The sequence below is a fragment of the Polyodon spathula genome, chromosome 33 (genome assembly GCF_017654505.1).
Source record: "Polyodon spathula isolate WHYD16114869_AA chromosome 33, ASM1765450v1, whole genome shotgun sequence".
NCBI classification, from domain to species: Eukaryota; Metazoa; Chordata; class Actinopteri; order Acipenseriformes; family Polyodontidae; genus Polyodon; species Polyodon spathula.
In genome coordinates this window covers 3,513,060-3,533,979 of record NC_054566.1, presented here as the reverse complement: position 1 = coordinate 3,533,979, position 20,920 = coordinate 3,513,060, and the positions used below count along the sequence as shown (strand labels likewise).

The 20,920-nt window shown below is 37.4% G+C and overlaps 1 protein-coding gene across 1 annotated transcript in view; it reads right to left on the bottom strand.

Moving 5' to 3' along the window:
- Window positions 1-9,383: 9,383 nt before the first annotated feature.
- LOC121303499 (BMP/retinoic acid-inducible neural-specific protein 1-like) overlaps window positions 9,384-20,920 on the bottom strand; it is a 107,663-nt gene continuing 96,126 nt past the window's right edge. The window contains 1 exon segment of the mRNA XM_041234218.1: window positions 9,384-12,148. Within this exon segment, the coding sequence (XP_041090152.1) occupies window positions 11,008-12,148 (1,141 nt within the window). The 3' untranslated portion in view covers window positions 9,384-11,007.

Genomic DNA, 20,920 nt, shown 5'->3' with positions numbered 1-20,920 from the left:
TGTATGGTGCTGATCAAGTCTCTGTACGTTTTCTCAATTCCTTGTTTTTTTCAGAGAGCTTAATACAGATCTTGTGTAAACAAAGTCAAAGGCTTTTTCATAATTGATCAATCCCAAGCAAAGTGGTAATTTTACGCGTTGCTGGTTTGAATCACTTGCCGTACAACTTGAAGATGATCCATTGTGCTAAATCCACACCTGAATCCTGCTTACTCATTTGATTGTGCCTAGTAAAATTTATCTTGAGGTCTGTTGGTGAGTATCTTGGTAAAAAATGTTTGTAGATTATAGGAAGTAAGCTAATAGGTCTGTAGTTCTTGGTCTTCTTCATCTCCGTTCTCATGTGAAGTATCACTGATGCATTGCTCCAGTAGTTCTTGAGGTCTTCTTCATCTCTGTTCTCATGTGAAGTATCACTGATGCATTGCTCCAGTAGTTCTTGAGGTCTTCTTCATCTCCGTTCTCATGTAAAGTATCACTGATGCGTTGCTCCAGTAGTTCCTGAGGTCTTCTTCATCTTCATTCTCATGTAAAGTATCACTGATGCGTTGCTCCAGTAGTTCTTGAGGTCTTCTTCATCTCCATTCTCATGTAAAGTATCACTGATGTGTTGCTCTAGTTGTTTGGCACTTTCTTTGCCTTCTTCTCTGGGTGCCTTGCCTGTCTTTATATGTCTGATAGCATGTTTCACTTCTTTCGGTAGAATGTCTGGAAATTCTTCCTCTGGTTGCGTTTTTTCCCTCTCTTCCTCTTCATCTGCTACGTTGCTCTTTTCATCTTGATATAATTTTCTGAAGAAGTCTTCAACTCTCTTCAAAATCATTTCACGGTTTCTTGTTGACAGTCCCGTCCTCTTGTTCGATTACTAAAATCAGTTGTTTTTTTCCAGATGATTAGTCTTTGTTTTGCTTTCTTTATGCTTTGGTTGTTTTTGGTAGTTTTCCCTACCAACCTGCAGTTGAACAACTGTATATCCTCAGTAATGCACTTTCTTACTGTCTTGCAGAGCTCAGTGTATTCAATCTGACTTCAGAGCTGCTGTTTGTTTCATTTCTTTTCTTTATGAGGTCTTTTTTCTCTTGCATGATCTACTGGTCACATTTTGTACTCTGTGCTCCAGTGCAAATTCTGCAATTTCCTGCGTCACTTCCTCATAGATTTTGATTACCTCGATTGCTTCATCTTTTTTGCAGATCTTGAAGAGCACTGAATCGATTCTTCAGTTCCAGCTGAAACACCAGGCTTTGCTTCTGGAGCTTTGTGACAGAAATACGTGGAAACGACGTGTCAGCCGCAGATTGGAGAGGCGGTCGCACTCGTTTACCAAGGGGTCATGTGTGACAGCATAAAAGGGGATGGAGAATGGTAATCTGTTCCTTTGCATTGGTTTACACGAAGAACCAAGAAGGACTGAGCGCGAACCAGTGAAAAAGAAAGCAAAAACAACAACAGAGTGTTCTGTGTTTATTTGGGCCAGCACTAAAGCCAGAACATCACTTCACCATTGTCACTGAAAACTAAACTGTATCACCCACCAAGAGCACCCTGGACTAGTGACAGTGTATGTATTATTGTGGGGAGGATACTTGTGGTTTCATTATTGTTTGGGTAAGCAAAACCCGTTATTGTATTGCTGGTCACGAGACCTGGGATTACAAAATAAAGTACCCTTTCCAAACTGGATTAAAAGTCTCTGTTTGCTTTATTTTTGCACTGTATCACCTCTGTACCTGCATCCACTCAGCTTCCTTGTCACAAGCATTTATACATGGATTGTGTTGGATTTTGTCATCATGAGTTTCACTCTCTCCAGCACCATATTTAGGTGTATTTTGAGTCTGTGGTCACTTCCTGTGTTAAAATTGTTTAGTACTGAGACATCTTGTACGATGTGCTTGTAGTTGGTGAGTATGTAGTCAATTTCATTCTTTACTCCGTTGGGTCCTCTCCATCTCCATTTCTTGATGGATTTCTTCTGGAAGAAGGTGTTCATGATGAATAAGTTCTTGTTCACTGCTCTCTGTTGACCCTTTCGTTTCTGTCACCATGTCCATATTTGCTGACCAAATTCTCATCTTTTTGCTGAGATCCTATTTTGGCATTGAAGTCACTGCTGATGAACTTATATTGGTTCTTCCCATTTTCATGTAGTTCTTGTACTTCTTAATAAAAATCTTCAACTTCTTTATCTAAATAGCTTGTTGTTGGTGCATATACTTGGATGACCTGAAGTTCATACTTCCTTGAAACATTCACTGTTCCAGACTCTCACAATTCTCTGTGTAAAAAAGTTCCCCCTATTTTATGTCCTGAATGCCCCTTTATCTAATCTCCATTTGTGACCCCTGGTCCTTGTTTCTTTTTTCAGGTCGAAAAAGTACCTTGGGTCAACATCGTCAATACTTTTTAGAATTCTGAATGCTTGATTCAGATCGCCACAGTCATCTTTGTTCAAGACTAAATAGATTCAATTCTTTTAGCCTGTCTGCGTATGCCATGCCTTTTAAACCCGGAATAATTCTGGTCGCTCTTCTTTGTACTCTTTCTAGAGCAGCAACATCCTTTTTGTAGTCAGGTGACCAGAACTGAACACAATATTCTAGATGAGGTCTTACTAATGCATTGTAAAGTTTTAGCATCACTTCCCTTGATTTAAATGTAACTCTTTTCAGTATATATCCAGGCATCTTGTTAGCCTTTTTTATAGCTTCCCTACATTGCTTAGATGAAGACATTTTCCATCTTCAATTTCAATATCGCCCATATGATATTTATAATGCACATTTTTATTGCCTGCAAGCAGTACCTTACACTATTCTATATTAAATGTCATTTGCCATGTGTCTGCCCAGTTCTAAATCTTGTCTAGATCATTTTGAATGACCCTTGCTGCTGTAACAGTGTTTGCCACTCCTCCTATTTTTGTGACATCTGCAAATTTAACAAGTTTGCTTACCATACCAGAATCTAAGTCATTGATATAGATTAGGAATAGCAGAGGACCTAATACTGATCCCTGTGGTACTCCACTGGTTACCTCGCCCCATTTTTAGGTTTCTCCTCTAATCAGTACTTTCTGTTTTCTATATGTTGACCATTCCCTGATCCATGTGCATGCATTTCTTTGAATTCCTACTGCGTTCAGTTTTAGAATTAATCTTTTACATGAGACTTTGTCAAAAGCTTTCTGGAAATCTAAATAAACCATTTCATATGCTTTGCAATTATCCATTGTTAATGTTGCATCCTCAAAAAAATCAAGCAGGTTAGTTAGACACAATCACCCGTTCATAAAACCTTGCTGACAGTCTCCCAGGATACTGTCACCATATAGATAATTTTCAATTTTGGATCTTATTATAGTTTCCGTAAGTTTACATATAATATAAGTCAGGCTTATTGGTCTGCAGTTACCTGGTTTGGTTTTGTCTCCCTTTTTCTGGATTGGTGTTACGTTTGCAATTCTCCAGTCAGTACAACCCATGTCAAGAGACTGTTGCATGATCTTGGTTAGCGGTTTGTAAATATTTTTTTTTCATTTCTTTGAGTACTACTGGGAGGATCTCAACCAGCCCAGGGGATTTGTTTATTTTAAGAGCTCCTAGACCCTTTAACACATCTGCCTCTGTTATGCTAAAGTTATTTAAAACTGGATAAGAACAGGTCGACATGTGGGGCATGTTGTCCATATCCTCCTTTGTAAAAACTTGTGAAAAGTTGTCATTTAATATATTTGCAATTTTTTTTCTCTTCATCTATGATTTTGATGTTTGTAACTCTTAAATATTCTACCTCCTCTTTGAATGTTCTCTTGCTGTTCTAATATTGGAATTGGTTTTAGCCCTCTTAGCAATGCTCATTTCTATCTCTCTCTTTCTAACTTCCTTTTTGACTTGTGTTTGCAGTTCCATGTACTCTTTCTGTGTACTTTGTTTCTCGTCCCTTTTAAATTTTTTAATTGATCTATTAAACCATTTTGGCAATTTTGTTTTAGATGTCTGCTTTTGGGATGTAATTGTTTTATGCCTCAGGTACTACATTTTTTAAAAAGTTATCCTTTTTCCGTGGATGTTTTTAAGTCTCCGTTTCATACCTTCATGGTTTGCCTTTCTAAGTTTGTAATTAGATAATTTTAACTAGTAGTTTTTAAACTATAAATAGCCTGACTAAATGGTGGTAGGGAGTTCAGTTTGAAGCAACAGACAAGCAAACCAAGTGTGAGAATGAATGCTGAATAAGATGTGTTATAAAGTGCCACTGCAGCTTTTCTTCAGTTCAGACTGAGAAGTTGTTTACAGTTTGAACAACACAGGACTGTATTTACTGTAGAAATATTGCATGAATCACTAGTATAGGGAATTGGGGGGCATGCTGTAGGAGCATTATATCTGAAGCGTGTTATAACCGAGAGCCTTATAACGAGGGAGCACAGTATATATTCACTGTCTAGGCAGCAAAATGCAATAAAAAAAACAAGACTTGAAAAAACAAAAGCGTGAAAGTTAAAAGTTGATAGTACCAACAAAATATCAATAACTAGATTATACAACAGGTGTACTTGGAGACAACATTCATATGGTTATCATTTAAGTCCTGAACAATACATTTTCCCATCAATCTCTATATAATTAGTTAACATTGAACTCAATAAACCATAAACCATGTCAAGATTTATGGGAGTGTTATAATTACAATCTCATAACCCTTCTTTAAAGTGATAGCTCCTTTATAATTAATAGGCTTAATAATACATGAAGATCAAAAATGCCCCATTAAAAAAATAGACATTAGAGAGCTACTCTCTTAACAACTTGTTGAGGTCAGATGGAAACTAAAAAAGTGTCTGACCTTAAAGAATGTCAGTCTGTAACTTGTTGAACACAATTGAGTTTTTCTATTATATGCTGGTTGTCTTTCTGCAGTCTTCACTGGAAAAGATTGTCCCTTTTAATTTACCTATATTTTCAGTCATCGGGTGCGGTTTATAGATATACCACAGTAGAAGCCATTTAAGTTTAAATTCTTAGATCTATCACAAACAGTAACTTGGTTCCAAGCTTCCCATGCAATCCCATGGAGGTACATTGCTTAAAATTTGAAGAAACTAAAATTCCTGAAAAAAATCTAATTCTTCCATGTTAGTAGCACTTAATTGCATGAAAAACATATAGCTGTATAATGCCAACAATATATAACGTCATTGTTTCCTTAAGCATTGTTGCAGATCAAGTCTTAGATCAAGTGATGGTTAGTGTATTTTAAAGATGATAACACACCCAGCACTGTGCAGAGTGTGAGACTGACAGGTTCTCCATAACACACCCAGCACTGTGCAGAGTGTGAGACTGACAGCATCTCCATAACACACCCAGCACTGTGCAGAGTGTGAGACTGACAGCATCTCCATAACACACCCAGCACTGTGCAGAGTGTGAGACTGACAGCATCTCCATAACACACCCAGCACTGTGCCGAGTGTGAGACTGACAGCATCTCCATAACACACCCAGCACTGTGCCGAGTGTGAGACTGACAGCATCTCCATAACACACCCAGCACTGTGCAGAGTGTGAGACTGACAGCATCTCCATAACACACCCAGCACTGTGCAGAGTGTGAGACTGACAGCATCTCCATAACACACCCAGCACTGTGCAGAGTGTGAGACTGACAGCATCTCCATAACACACCCAGCACTGTGCAGAGTGTGAGACTGACAGCATCTCCATAACACACCCAGCACTGTGCAGAGTGTGAGACTGACAGCATCTCCATAACACACCCAGCACTGTGCAGAGTGTGAGACTGACAGCATCTCCATAACACGCCCAGCACTGTGCAGAGTGTGAGACTGACAGCATCTCCATAACACACCCAGCACTGTGCCGAGTGTGAGACTGACAGCATCTCCATAACACACCCAGCACTGTGCAGAGTGTGAGACTGACAGCATCTCCATAACACACCCAGCACTGTGCAGAGTGTGAGACTGACAGCATCTCCATAACACACCCAGCACTGTGCAGAGTGTGAGACTGACAGCATCTCCATAACACACCCAGCACTGTGCCGAGTGTGAGACTGACAGCATCTCCATAACACACCCAGCACTGTGCCGAGTGTGAGACTGACAGCATCTCCATAACACGCCCAGCACTGTGCCGAGTGTGAGACTGACAGCATCTCCATAACACACCCAGCACTGTGCAGAGTGTGAGACTGACAGCATCTCCATAACACACCCAGCCCTCAAGACACAAGCACCTTTTGGTGTTTATGTCACATTGTGTCAAGGTTGTAATCGGGACAGACGGTGACCCAACCCAATATAAGTTTGGTTTTGTATAGTACTGATCTTCATATTAAATTTAGAAGATCTTGTGTTAGTGTTAGGTGCTAACATTATTTGCGAATAAAAAAAAAAATGTAACTATTTTTGGCATGAATATCTTAGTTTAGTAATATACTAATACCAGTGCAACAGGGTGCCTAAATTTCAGAAGCAAATTTTATGGGTGTGATTTGCCAAACAAGTATGGCTTTACAGTATTTTGTTTAAATATAGCTGACACAGCATAAGTAAATAATTAACAGTAAATAACACAAATACCAGAAAACGTTTCTGAAGTTCATACCGCAAGTTTTCTTTTCTTCTTTTGTAGTATGCTTTGTAATTAATTTTCTGTTAAGTCGCAGAATTGCCATTCAGTAGTTTTTTCGTTCAGCCATTTGATGTTGTTGTTAGGAGTGGCGCGCATTCCTTTGAAAAGGGGCGTGACTGACAGTGATGTGAACCAATCACATGAAAAATGGAGACTATTTCCTGGTGGTGTAAGGATGTTATGGCAATAGTTCAATCTATTTGTCCTCCTATGATGAGGTTTTAACCAACCACTGACTGACTCTATATATATATATATTAGTTTTCAAGCAGTACAGCAGTACAACTGTGTCAGAATAAATAGCAATTTTTAATTTTCAGGTTACCTAAATTCTCTATCCTCTATCAATTGTTTTAAGATTGAATTCTTATCTGCCTACTATATGAAATACATATCAATAGCCAGGTTCTTTGGAAAGTATATGTAACATTACCATGAAGCTTAAAATGTCACAACCATTATTCTGTCAATCCTGAATTCCCTGACACTTGGGTTAAATTCTGCTCTAGCCTCAATTTTCTTGAAAGGTGAAACATACCTGATAATTTTATGAAATCTACATCAGTTGAATTCAATCATATAATGGTGGGCTATTAAATAACCTCCGGCTGCCTCCTTCTAATTGTGCTACATTGAAACCATTTGAGAATAATTGCGTTTTATCAACTAAGTGTACCCATTTATTCTGATGCTACATTTACATGTTATGTAGAGATCTTAGAACTTGTAGGAACTATAGAAATTGTGAATGTACCTATTAGTTTAAATAACGCAATGTGCGATCTTGGAGCATGTGCATGTAAAGACGTTGTCCCTCAGGACATGCATATGAGATGTTTACAACCCAAGGACCAACCATTAAAATAGTAAATTAATAAATACAAATTAGACTGCTAATCCCTCTGCTGACTGATCTTGTATTGCTTTATTTCCATCTGACTTGAAATTGGTTTGAAATCAGACTCATTCATTTCCATCAGCAGTAGATCCATATCGAATTAATTTCAACTGGGACTCTGTCAGCTGCAGGTAGGATTGCAAGGCTGGCAGATCCCTCTCTCCAACTCCCACTGATGGTGGAGTTACGTATGAGTGTCCATTGCAGAGATGTGAAGGGCAGGTTTAAATCCCACACTGCAGAGATGTGAAGGGCAGGTTTAAATCCCACACTGCAGAGATGTGAAGGGCAAGTTTAAATCTCACACTGCAGAGATGTGAAGGGCAGGTTTAAATCTCAAGGTTGAAAAAAAATATAACTGCATTATATTATACTTAGGGCTTCTGTTTTTTGGTGTTTACTAATTTCATTTTCAGTGTTCATTTTGAGCTATTTTTGAGTTTTATGTAGATGCCCCCAAATCATTTTTTTTTTTTTGAGGGGGCTTTCGCTTTGTATATACTACGTGGAAATGACTGTTTCGGTTACTTTCCAAAATTCTTGGGTGTTTTCTTTTTGGGCACAATATGTACAGTAACTCTGTAACGGGCCAAAATCAAGCCTGTCCCTTTAATCCCCGAGTAGAAAAAAAACATTTAAAAGAACAACGCAAGGTGCGCTCAGTGTGGGCCAACACTGGGAAGCAGCGTTGTTTTTGAAACAGGGAAAAACCGAACTGTTTGTAAATAGTTAAAAATAAATAGCATAAAACAAGAAACAAAAAGGTGAGATCTGTCTACAGAAAAGGTAAGATGCTGATCACCGCTGTTTATTGTTTGCTAAGAGTTAGGTGTTTATTTTGTTCATATATATATATACATATATATATATATATATATATATATATATATATATATATATATATATATATATATATATATATATATATATATATATATAGTATATATATATATATATATATCATAATCGTTCGTCGTCGCAGGAGTTTAGGCGCGTCTTTTGCAGGTACCGGAGCAATCAGCTGTTGATGTTGATGCTGTTGCTGTAAATATACCGCATCAAACTGTACAGTTGCCTGAAACTGGGATAAGCAATAATGATGTACAAGTCTTGTTAAATGCTATCAATGGTTGTAAAAAAGAGCTGCAGGAGGATTTTGCTAAAAGATTAAGCAAGTTGGTTTTGGTTGGGAGTTGGTTTTGACTAAACAGTCTTTTGAAGTTGAGCAGGCAAAAATGTTTCAGTCTTTTCAACAACTTGTGAAAACACAAGAGGGGAAAATAGAAGAAACATGATGTTACTTCATACCATTGTAAAGTAGTTGGAGAGGAGCACAAGGAATTGGCAGACAGTAAGTCCTATGTGATGCATGTGCATGATGAAGCTCAGAAGGAAATTGCTGAACAAGAAAAGATTCATGTTTCCAGGAAAGTGAATGTCCTACCTATGGGAAGGATAAGCTGAGAAACATGGGAAAGAGTGACTGGCAAGATATAGCTGTACCTGTTGAACACAGAGAACAATGAATAGATGTTCTTAAATTGTTCCCCGATGTTTACACTAATACTCTGGGATGCACTTCCTTAGTAAAGCATGAAATTAATACTGGTATGAAAAACCTACAAAATGAAGACCTTATAGAGCATCACCTGATAAAAGAAAAAATACAAGAGATGTCACGCTTTGACCCAGGTTGAGTGTGACAAAATGCATGATAGCTGTTACTAAGCCAACGAAATAACAAACCGCCTCGCCTGCGTGAAGGTTTCTGTTTATTCTGTTTAGAAATTCGTTGTTTTCGAACCCAAGCTATGCCACTGCAGACCATGGACATGTATGCTAAGAAAAGGGGGTGGCGTATAGAAAGTTTGCATGCCACTGGTGAAACCGACAGCAGAGCAGATATAAAGGACACCACTTTCATTTCCCAAGGTGACTTTTGTAGAAGCAATCAGTCGTTTATTAATCATTTACCTTGGATACTGTTTCATACTTATGGCAATTTGTGTACTGCTTGTTCTTCTGGTCAACCATGTTCCATTTCGATCTATGTTACATCAATAGTAATAGGGTCTTTTTTTAAGAAGCCAAAGGAACCTATATCAAAGATTTTACATATTTCAAAAATGAACTACTGAAAATAACAAAGCTTCTTTTTTTTTTTTTTTTTTTTTTTTTACACATACACTGTTAATATTAAATATAACTTTTTTTAATATAAATATGATTTAATTTTTGTCACATTCATTTGAAGGTAGGTAAAAACATGGTAACAAAGAAACAAAACTGGACAATTAGACAATTAAGATTTTGACACTCCATGGTATATATTTCCTATATTGTATCAAGCTCCGAAAGAGACATTTACCCAGCTACAATCCAGACAGGGGAAAACTAGTGAAGCCCAAACATTCTCTGTCTCCAACATTTTAAGGCTTTCTTAATAAACAGTAAGATGAATAGTGGCCAGGGCTATAATCAGTGCTTTAGTTACACCTCTGAGAACATCCTTTATGCCCGGCACAACTGCAAGCAGGAGACACATGCAGCTACAATGGAAATCACTATGTAGGAAATGCTTCCTTAGGACTGCCATGGAACAGTCATCTACTTTGTAATGCTGATTCCTCAATTGTACAGCAGAGCATGTTTGTGTGAATCTGGTCATAAGAGACCATCTTTTTTTTTTTTTTTTTTTTTTGCAAACATTGACAGGTTTATGTATGTACACAGATAAACGCACACGAAAACACTGATATTTTGGTGTCTAAGTTACATACAGCGCAAACAAGAGCATTTTAAGACCTGTGCTGTATTTGAAAAAAATATATATATAAAAAAAAAATCACTCATCCTGACTGTCTTAATTAAAAGGACAACATTGTATTATAGTATGCAAACTTCTCTTTAAACAGAAAAAGAAAAGTGCATCTGTGTTTAAGATGTAACGAAGAGCAGGATCCCTTTAAGAGTGTGCTATGGTTTTCTGCTCATATTAACGTACAAGATAAAATAATATTCACATCTAAGCAGCAACATTTTTCTTTTGTAATATATTTTAATTAGTTCATATTAAACATTACCTTTTGTTATTTCACAAAATGTGTTGCTAAAATAAAAAAGATAAATCATTTTGACTGCTCTTATCTGTCACTGATTTGATTAATTAGTAAGTTTTAAAAAGTTCAAGCCGATTTAAGAATGGCAGTATTTGAGAGCTTGTTCAGTTTTTACCGAATAAATTCAAGGCCTCATGATAACCATTGTTTTTCTTTTCTTTTTGTCTGTTAAAGGAAACAACAAACATGCTCAGACAAATATGGTAGTCTGTTAAATGGGTTCCATTTCCAGCTAAATGGCGGAGATTTCTCTTTTTATCTTATAATTACATTTACAAATTCTAATTTTACATCAAAAAAGCTAAAGAAAAAAGACAAAAGAAACAGTTCAACACAGTTTGGCAGTCAGATGGTCTGGTTGTTTTAAGATCTCTGTGTTGTACATATCCAGTGCGTGGTTGACCCGAATGACCTCGCTGTTATTGAGTTTCAGACGGTGCTTCAGCATACAGGAAAAGAGGTCCAGCTGGGGTTTCCCGGGAGCCACTGGCGGGGCGAGACGATTAATTCTGTCCCTGATGTCCAGCAAGAGCAGCATCACGGAGGAGGAGGAGTAGAACTGCGTCCCCTGAGTGTAGGACTGGTTGACCTGCTGCACGGCGCTCCGCAACAGGTCAGCATTGAAACGTAAGCTGTACCCATAAACCTGCACGTCTGAGATCTTGATGTAGATCTGCCGCTTGGCTGGGTCTGACAGATCCACGGGCCCTTGAGCTGTTTCATTGCGTAACGTCGTGGGCAGCTTGGCCCGACTCCGCAAGTAAATATGCACAGTCTCGAAAAAGGTCTTCCACCTGTTCCCCAGCAAGAGTGTCCAGTTGTAGCACTGTGTGTTCTGGAGCCTGACCCTCTCCCAACGGGGGTAACCGTGCTCCCCGAAGGGCATGTTCCATCCTTCCGAGTGGCTGCCGCTGAAAGGGTTAATGTAAACAAAAAACATGGGCTCGATGCTGCTGTTCCTCATCTGGCAGATCTTCATGGAGAGCCCGATGACCATGTGGAGGTAGTCCATCCGGTTCTTGTTGCTTTTGAGGGTGAGCGACATCCGCTTGCGCCACCGGGGGTCGAAGAAGGTGTCCAGGCGGATCTCATTGCTGATGAAGGTGGTGTGGACGTAGAGACGGGAGTCCATCTTCTGCAGGAGGTACTTGAGCTCAAGGTCCTGGAAATCCAAGTCGGTCTCAAAGCTGATGAACTGCTCGCTGCGCTCCGAGTCCACATTTTGGGGCTCGCAGCGGCCCCTGTACAACTTAAAGCCCTTGTTGCAGGAGCCACACAGAGAGATGTTGGCCAGACTGCACATGGCACAACTGTTGTTACCTCCGATGATGCAGGGGATGGGTCTTTGGCACAGGTTGGCCCCTGTGTGGCAGACGCAGGTCCTCTGGCTTTCCAGGAAGGTCCCCCAAAACCCATTTTCATTGCAGTACAAAAAGGACTGGACCCGGTTAAGCCACTGCATTACAGACCTGAAAAACAAAAAAAACCCCAGATATATGACAATTAATTTACTAAAATATCACACAACATATTGACTATTAGGGATGTGCTTTTGGTACATTTTTATGAACATTTAAATGCTATGCAGGTTTCGGTGTTTAAATGTTTAAACCATATCTACATGCACACACACTATTTATATTACATTCTTATGTATACTGACAGCCTTTTTTAGTATTTTCCATGCAAAATACCCCTAAATAAGCAAATAACGTTTTAACATCGCAAAGACAAAGTAAAAAAAAAACACGTACACACCAAAGTATATACTGAAATTAGGGCTGTCACTCGATTCAAATTGATCCTTTAATTTATGGGCATTAGCTGATTAACTCGTAGATTAAAATCAGTAGAATCACCCGAGCACATTTTTAATAAAGGTAACGATATATAGTGGCTGTCATGCATTTAATACAAAAAAATCAAGAGAATCTAAAATAAATAAATAAATAAGCCCAATGGGAATTTGGTCTTTTTAAAAGCATTTGTTTTATTATTTTTCTAAGTAAATGTCTCTCTTTGTATTTGTACTGCACTACTGAGATGTACCTGTGCCTGCCCTATGGGCACAAAGTGAATAAAACAAACTAAACGAAACCTTTTATTTTTCTACATTATATTAATATAAGTTCCTGTTAACAAATAAATATAATAATAATAATAATAATAATAATAATAATAATAATAATAATAATTTTAATTTTTTAAATATCCCCTTCTGTTGACAAATTACATAGGGCTTTTTTTTTTTTTTTTTTTTTTTTTAATGATTTAAAAAAAAAAAAAAAAAACATTAATTTACACTAGTGTTCTGTTTAAAAAAGTCCTTTTTAAAATCGCGTTATACGTATTCACAGTCGCATTCTGTTTATTATGGATGTTTGCTTTTTCCTCAAAGTAATTCCAAAGTGACTTTACCTTGTTCCTTTGCTTAGAGATGCGATTTAAAAATATATGACAAGCATCAGAACAAAATGCTTTTTTACCCCGTGTGGACTGAACCATCCACGCCCACTACAGCATGAACGCACAGTGTACCAATGACGCGCCAGATCGACTGAGAATAACACAGTTAACAACTCTAAATAAAATGTTTCTGCCATTAACGCTGGTATTCTGAAGCAGTGGTATTACAAAATAACGGAAGCCCGTTTTTACTTTAGAATTTTCTTTTTTTCATTAAAAACTTGTTCTTTTATTAAAATTAACTTTCAGCTTTCATAGTGAAGCTTGTTGTGTAGGACTCGTTCAAGCAAACCATGTAGGAATTTGTTTAAGGCGTTTTTCAAGTCAAGTAAGCTTATTTGTGTATAAATAGGCGTGCTACTTTTTAATTTGATTCAGTAAAGGTAGGTAAGTTACTAGTATGATTTGAAAATAGGGTGCAAGAGGGATAAAAAAAAAAAAAATCATAACCAAGTAATTCGGCAAGATGTATTTATTTCGCGTTAGTGACTCGGGGACTCAAACGAACAAATCTGTTGAATTGATTCACTAAACTGAATGAATCAAACTAATCGAGTCAGTAAAAAGAACCTAAGTGCACATTACTATTTTTCAGGCCAGAAAAAGAAAGGTTTAAATAGCGCGCCTATCAGTCACTAAAGCCTGGTCTCCATACCCACTAACAAATCGGTTTAATGCGTGCACTAAAATGATCGCCCTTGTGTAAATACAGTGGACTATTGCTCATCTCATTATTCACGTGCGTCATTTAAATATATTATCATGTATTACCATACAAATCACATATTCATTCCGATTACCATAGTATGGCACAATAAAATTAGTGTGCATCATACATTAACGTGTACAGTAACTGCAATTATCAATCACCAGAAAGTGTAAGGCTTCTACCAATACATCTAATAATACACAATAATAAAAAATATTATTGTATATATCAACAGAACCTCACGGCCCAAAGCGGTTTATACCGCTTATAACACGGCTACCTGTCATTTGTGGGAAGAAAAATAATTAATACATATTTAAATGAAGACAAAACTAGAAACTTTTATTGTGTATACATCTACAGTGTGATATAGTACCAAATTTAATTAAATTCATTGTTCACTTATTAAAAATAAATTGCACACGCTCGTTTATTGTGAATTTCATCGAAAATGAGGGAGAGGGGGGGGGGGGGGGGGGGGGGGGGGGGGGGGGTGGGCCTTGTCTTAACCTGTTTTTCTAAGAGTTTTCCTGACTGACAGGCATACATTATTGCTGGTTTTAAACTCGCTGTCAGCACAGATGTTAAAACTTCTACTGTTGAAATACATATTTAGTCCAGCTCGGCCTTATAAAACTGAAGACTGAACACTTGTCTGCAGTTGAATTTCTTGCACTGGCATAAAATTCCCTTAATGTTGTTGAGATTTTATTTCCATAAAAATGAATATCCATATTTTTTTCAAGTACATCAACCAGCCCATGCTGTACTTAATTTTTTTTTTTTTGTGTGTGTGTGTGTTTTTTTCTATCTTTGTTTTCTTCTATTTCATTTCGCTGCGTCTACTCTTGCTGGTGCACTTATTTTATTTTTATTCAGAGCGACTGCTGTCTTCACTCCGAAAGTTGATGTTGTACCAGTTATGTGGAGTTTCCTCCCCAAATATATTAAAGGAAGTAGGTGAAATGCCAGTCAATTTTGGCAGTGGTTTTGTAACTAATAACAAATAAAATGACAGTTTGTCATGGAATTTAGAATGCAGTGGTGCGTAGTGATTTATACAGTGTGAAGAGGCTCATTAGAATGCAAGCCGTGCTATACGCTATATGTACATAAGAACATAACAAAGTTTACAAATGAGAAGAGGCATTCACTCCATCTTGCTCGTTTGGTTGTTAATAGCTTATTGATCCCAGAATCTCATCAAGCAGCTTCTTGAAGGATCCCAGGGTGTCAGCTTCAACAACATTACTGGGGAGTTGATTCTCTGTGTAAAAAAGAGCCTCCTATTTTCTGTTCTGAATGCCCCTTTGTCTAATCTCCATTTGTGACCCCTGGTCCTTGTTTCTTTTTTCAGGTCGAAAAAGTACCTTGGGTCGACATCGTCAATACTTTTTAGAATTCTGAATGCTTGAATCAGATCGCCACAGTCATCTTTGTTCAAGACTAAATAGATTCAGTTCTTTTAGCCTGTCTGCATATGACATGCCTTTTAAACCCAGAATAATTCTGGTCGCTCTTTGCACTCTTCTACAGCAGCAATATCTTTTTTGTAGCGAGGTGACCAGAACTGAACACAATATTCAAGATGAGGTCTTACTAATGCATTGTACAGTTTTAACATTACTTCCCTTAATTTAAATTCAACATCCAAGCATCTTGTTGGCTTTTTTCATAGCTTCCCCACATTGTCTAGATGAAGACATTTCTGAGTCAACAAAAACTCCTCCCCATGATATTTATAATGCACATTTTTATTTCCTGCGTGCAGTACCTTACACTTTTCCCTTTACTCAGTCATGTGATGCCTTTTCTTGTCGTTGATATTTAAATGCTTTGTAGTTGTGCCTGAACTACAACTCATCCTTTTTCTCTCAGAAATTAAACAAACAAGGCAAAAAAAAAAAAAAAAAAACAAAGAAAAAAACATTATTTTAAAACTGTTCAATACAGCCAAGGGAAAAGATGTAAATAACATGATTTCAAATAAACAGCTCATTTGGCGGAAATTCAGACACTGCTATCCTTAAGTGTGACATCACTTGGCATAAGTAGCGTATATAGTGGTTAATAGGTTAATAATACTTTAGTGTGTGTTTGCCTATGAGACTGACTATGATTGGCATGTATAAGGTTAGTTGCATATTAAAATAATCTTGATTATATTACGTTTCTATTTTTAGCAGTATTGGCAATAAAACATATGTCTGAGTGTACGTGATTTATTTATTTTTTAATCCAACAATATCGCAATATAGAATTTATTATTGCTATTGAATGATATTATATCAAAATATCAATATTGGTGCCCATCCCTAATATATGAATCAGTGGTTGGAAATTCTGGCCTGCTGGTTAAAACCTCATCACAGATGCAAAAATAGATTGAACTCTTGCCCTAACATCCTTACACAGCGGTGACTCTAGAAAATAACTGTTGTGTGAGTAGATTTACCAGCTCAGTACAGAATAACTAAGGAGATGATGAATTCTGAAATAAAGTAACGTCGGGGTGCTTAATGGCAATGTAAACGTCACTGCATCCCTTCTTAATAATAATAATAAGAACAACAACAACAATAATGTATGCATTTAGCAGAGACCAAGTATTAAAGTTTTGTCCTATATACAGATATGATTAGAGACAAATTTCTGGTATTATTTCTAACAATTTTACCCCCATTGACTTTCGCTTTATGTAAAAAAAAAATCACTTTAACCATTTTATTTTAAATAAAAAATTACCATAGGGCAAACATTAGGTCTGGTAATAAAGACATCTCTTCAGCAAAACTCATGCCTCTGCTAAGTGTGATTTAGTATTATCCAGTTTTAAGTTATTTAGAAAAAAGCATAACCTAACAGTAAGCAGGTTTTGCATTTCACTAAGTATCATACAGTGTGGTACATCATTTTACCGGCAAAACATTATTCTGTATTGTGAATTGTTGTTGCTAGACAGTGATCATGGATGAAAGTAAAAGAGGTAATTTACTACTATCTCCTTAGTTATTTTATACATTGACCACTGAGCTGGTAAATCTACAGACATGAACTGTAACATACAGTATATATTACTTTGTTTCCTACGCCACATAAACAACAGAAGCCAAGGCTGCATTTAATTAAAAAAAGAAAGTGTGTGGAAGTTACTGGGTGAACTAATGACTAAAATAACACTGTCTAGACAAAGTGGGAGGGGAAACAAAGTAATGGATGAGGCACTGTTATTGAAAAGACCTTGGTTTTTCAAAGATGAAGCTGCTATGCAATATGAGTCTTATTTCTATCCCAGAATCCCAGGGAGTGCTCTAACCCCACTAGAACATTATCAGCAGTGGCAAAACACTGGATTTGGAACAGATATTGTACAGCAGTTTAGGTACTATGGGACTGCAATCAGTGTCATGCAAAATCCTGATACACTATTGCAGTGTCTGGCATCAGTGTCATGCAATATCCTGATACACTATCGCAGTGTCTGGCATCAGTGTCATGCAAAATCCTGATACACTATTGCAGTGTCTGGCATTGGTTTAGGTACTAGACTGCAATCAGTGTCATGAAAAATATCAAATAGTTTCAAATTCCATTTTAGTTTGTTCCTTTGACCTTTTTAATTGTTCTGAATAGTTTTCACTGCAATTACTCAAATATTGCATTTAATTCACTTTTGATGTGGCCTGTGTTAAGGTGTTTTGACTTGAATTCAGGAACAGCTCTTGAGATGTAGTTTCCCCTCATTACAAAACCAATGCAATTTAAACACCTCACAGACTTGTCACATCACATCAGTGCTCTACACCCTATCGACAGTGTTATGGCAGGTCTCATAACACTGACCTTTATTGCATTAAAAAATGAAGAGACCTAACAGACAGAGCATATCTCTGTCAGTTAGTCTGCAACCCAATTAGACACACTTAATACACAATGGCATTTCTTCATACTAATTCTGACAAGATGAATAAGACACGCAAGGTGAGCTTCCTTTGGTCTAGATTAATACACAGTGTCGCTGAATACACCATCATTTACAGGCATTAGGCCTTCAACTGAAACCACACATCTTAATTTCCCATGTAGCACAGGTTTCTGTCACTCTGTCAGTGTGTTACAAGGAGGTAATAGCTGAGGCTGTGCAGTGCTAATACAAGTATGGTGGTGTTCTATTCATTTTTCAAACTTTAATGGTGAAGTTAGTGTTTCGTATAAAGAGTATTTAGTCAAAGCAAATTGAAAAGGCTAACTAAGCAAACCAGATTCAGTTACCCCAACCTCCCTTCATAACGAATTCCTTTAAGCCCTGAGATTACTCTCTCCAGTCCTAGAACGGTATACTCAATTCAAAGTAAATGCAACATTTAGAATGGAAAAGCTAGCAGTATTTGCAAGACTATTACCCAAAATGGTCTTATCAGGAGTCAGCCAAATGCAAACTGTCAGTTTTTATTGAAATTACACTAACTGAAATCAGTGTTCAATGACAGTACAATGAAGAGTATTGTAAATTGAAAAGTACTGTACATTTTATTGAACATACTGTTGTAAGTGAACTTTTAAAAAGTGTACATTGTGGCTTGAAACCTACATGTCCCATTCTGATGACAGACATTTCTAAACTACAGAAGCAAGGCGTCCACAACATCAGGGTATTGAGCAAATCGGAAACGCAGACGACCGACCTGCATCCTGAGTTCTACAGTTCATAGGCCTGTATAATGGTATCCCAGTGTTTCAGAATGGTTGACAAAGTGTTCGCAGGAATGTTAATCTGCAGGACCATCTTTTTCGTGTACGGTGCTGCATTATCAACACCACTTTTGTATGCAGAGATAATAAGTTTATTGTTATATACATTGTGGTGGTCACTCATTTCTCTGCATCATTGAAATGGCATTGATGCAGTTACACTATGGCAACTTGAAATGGCACTCAACTGTTTAAATTTGGGCAGTTTGTTTTATTCAGCTTTTTTTCCTGGGGGAGCAAAATACTTGGCACCAACAGTACATTTGTGTAAAGTTAATTTGCAGTAATTTACAATAAGCAGCTGCAAAATTTAGCCCGTACCTAGTAGAAAAGATGTAGCATGATGACATTAATTTAATTCAAGTATGTCTTAATGAGAATTGACTATATTGTGACAAAGTGAGGCTCGTTCCTTCTGGTACAGGGCAACTTGTCATAATTGCTGGATTCTTGCTATCGCTGCTGGTGGATATAGGACCAAGAGACGTAGAGTTTAACAGGGTACCTGGGTGTTTGTTTGTTCAGCAGGGCACTTTGACAAATAGCGCACTGGGTTTTTTAAAACATAAATAAAATATAAATCAAACCAAAAATAATAATATCCCTTCAGGAGTACTAAATAAATATATGTAGACTGACACATGCAAAAAAAAGTAAGAATGTACTTTTGTGATGTCTCTGTCAATCAAGATTTAGCTTGAGCAAAAAAAAAGTTTGTCTCACAAACTCAGACATGTCCCGTATTCAACACCCAGCCAACACAGATGCTGGATAAAATTGTATTAGTCATCAAGAAAATGTAAACGACATCTAAGAAAACTAAAGCTGACAGGGCTCTGGTAAAATCTTATCTAACAGAGATCGGAGAGCACAAAAATCCAGAAGAAATAACACCGGGGTCTGTGCTATTTCAAAAATAAAATGTTGAGCATTTCTACCTTTGGGGGTTGTGAGGCACAAGATGAAGATTAGTGCCTCCAACCCCGAGAAGTCTGTATAATGAACGTATACGGACGCCCTGTATTTATAATTCAGGTAAAACTGGATTTGAAGAAAAAAAAAGCAAATTTCATGTTTAGGTCAACAAATTATTATTTTTTAAATTAAATAAACTTACACCAATAAAGTAGTTCCGTGTATAACTTTGAACTAAACACTAAGTTCAGCTGAGTACATTAATTTAATTAAAACATGTAAAAGAAAGTACATCTTTATGATATTGTGGACATTGCCATTGAAAAGATACACCAGGGGGCGGAGTTGAGAGTTGTTTGAGCAGAACAGACGTGAGAAATAAAAATAAATACGATGACGTCTCAGATTTCAGTCATTTGTTCAAGGTCTGTGTATGAGAGGGGTGGATAATGTGCAGAAGTTTCTTTTTGTGTTTTTCTTTTGTGTTTACAAACCACTAAAAATGCATTATTTGAAGTGACAAAACTTCGCTATCTTGCAGTCCATTTCATTGTTTTTCATCCAAATCGGCATGTCTACTTACTATTTTGGGATTTTTTGCAGGTAATTGGTCACTCAGTTACATAGTTACAGCTGTACATCTGTAACTGCAAGTGTGTAAGCAAGATGGTTACCAATACTTTAAATTCTGTGAGGCAGCGCAGTGATTTAGAATATGTGACAAGGCTCCAACTGTCTGTATCTATCCAATATACAGCCACCTGGAACCTTGCTCGACCAATCACATTGCTTGTTTCAGGTTCCATTGCCAGATATATCATTATTATCATCTTCAACCTTTTTCTAACCACTGCTGGATGAAGACCTCCCCAAGTTTCTTCCACAAAAGCCTGTCTGTCATCTATGTTGCTCCGGTGTGTTTCTATTTTCATCTTGCCGTCTTCTTGGTCGCTTATCTCTCTTGGGACCCAGTGTAGTATCTCCTTGGTCCAGCAATGGACTGTCTTGTCTTTTTCTTAATGCACAAGTCTTGTCATTAAAAAAAAAAAAAAAAAAAAAAACATGAGAAACCATCACAAATAGCCCAGTGTATCCCTTAAGAATACACCTTGCTCTTTGCTGATGTTTGTTCCAGGAATGCAGTTGGCCTCTATGATCGAATCCTGCATGGTTCATTGCAGTGTGCAGACCAGGCATGATAACCCTGCTGACAATCCAGCCCCAGACTCCCCTCCAGGGGCTGGCAGTGTTCAGACAGCTTCTTCTTTCTTGTGTCTGGGTCCTTGCAACTGGTCAACATATGTAAGGATTGAAAAGGAGCAGCTTTAGCTCCAGTCAGAGTATGATTTTGATGGAGTTAAAGATACAATTTAGTGTTTCCATCCCAGCAATAAACAAA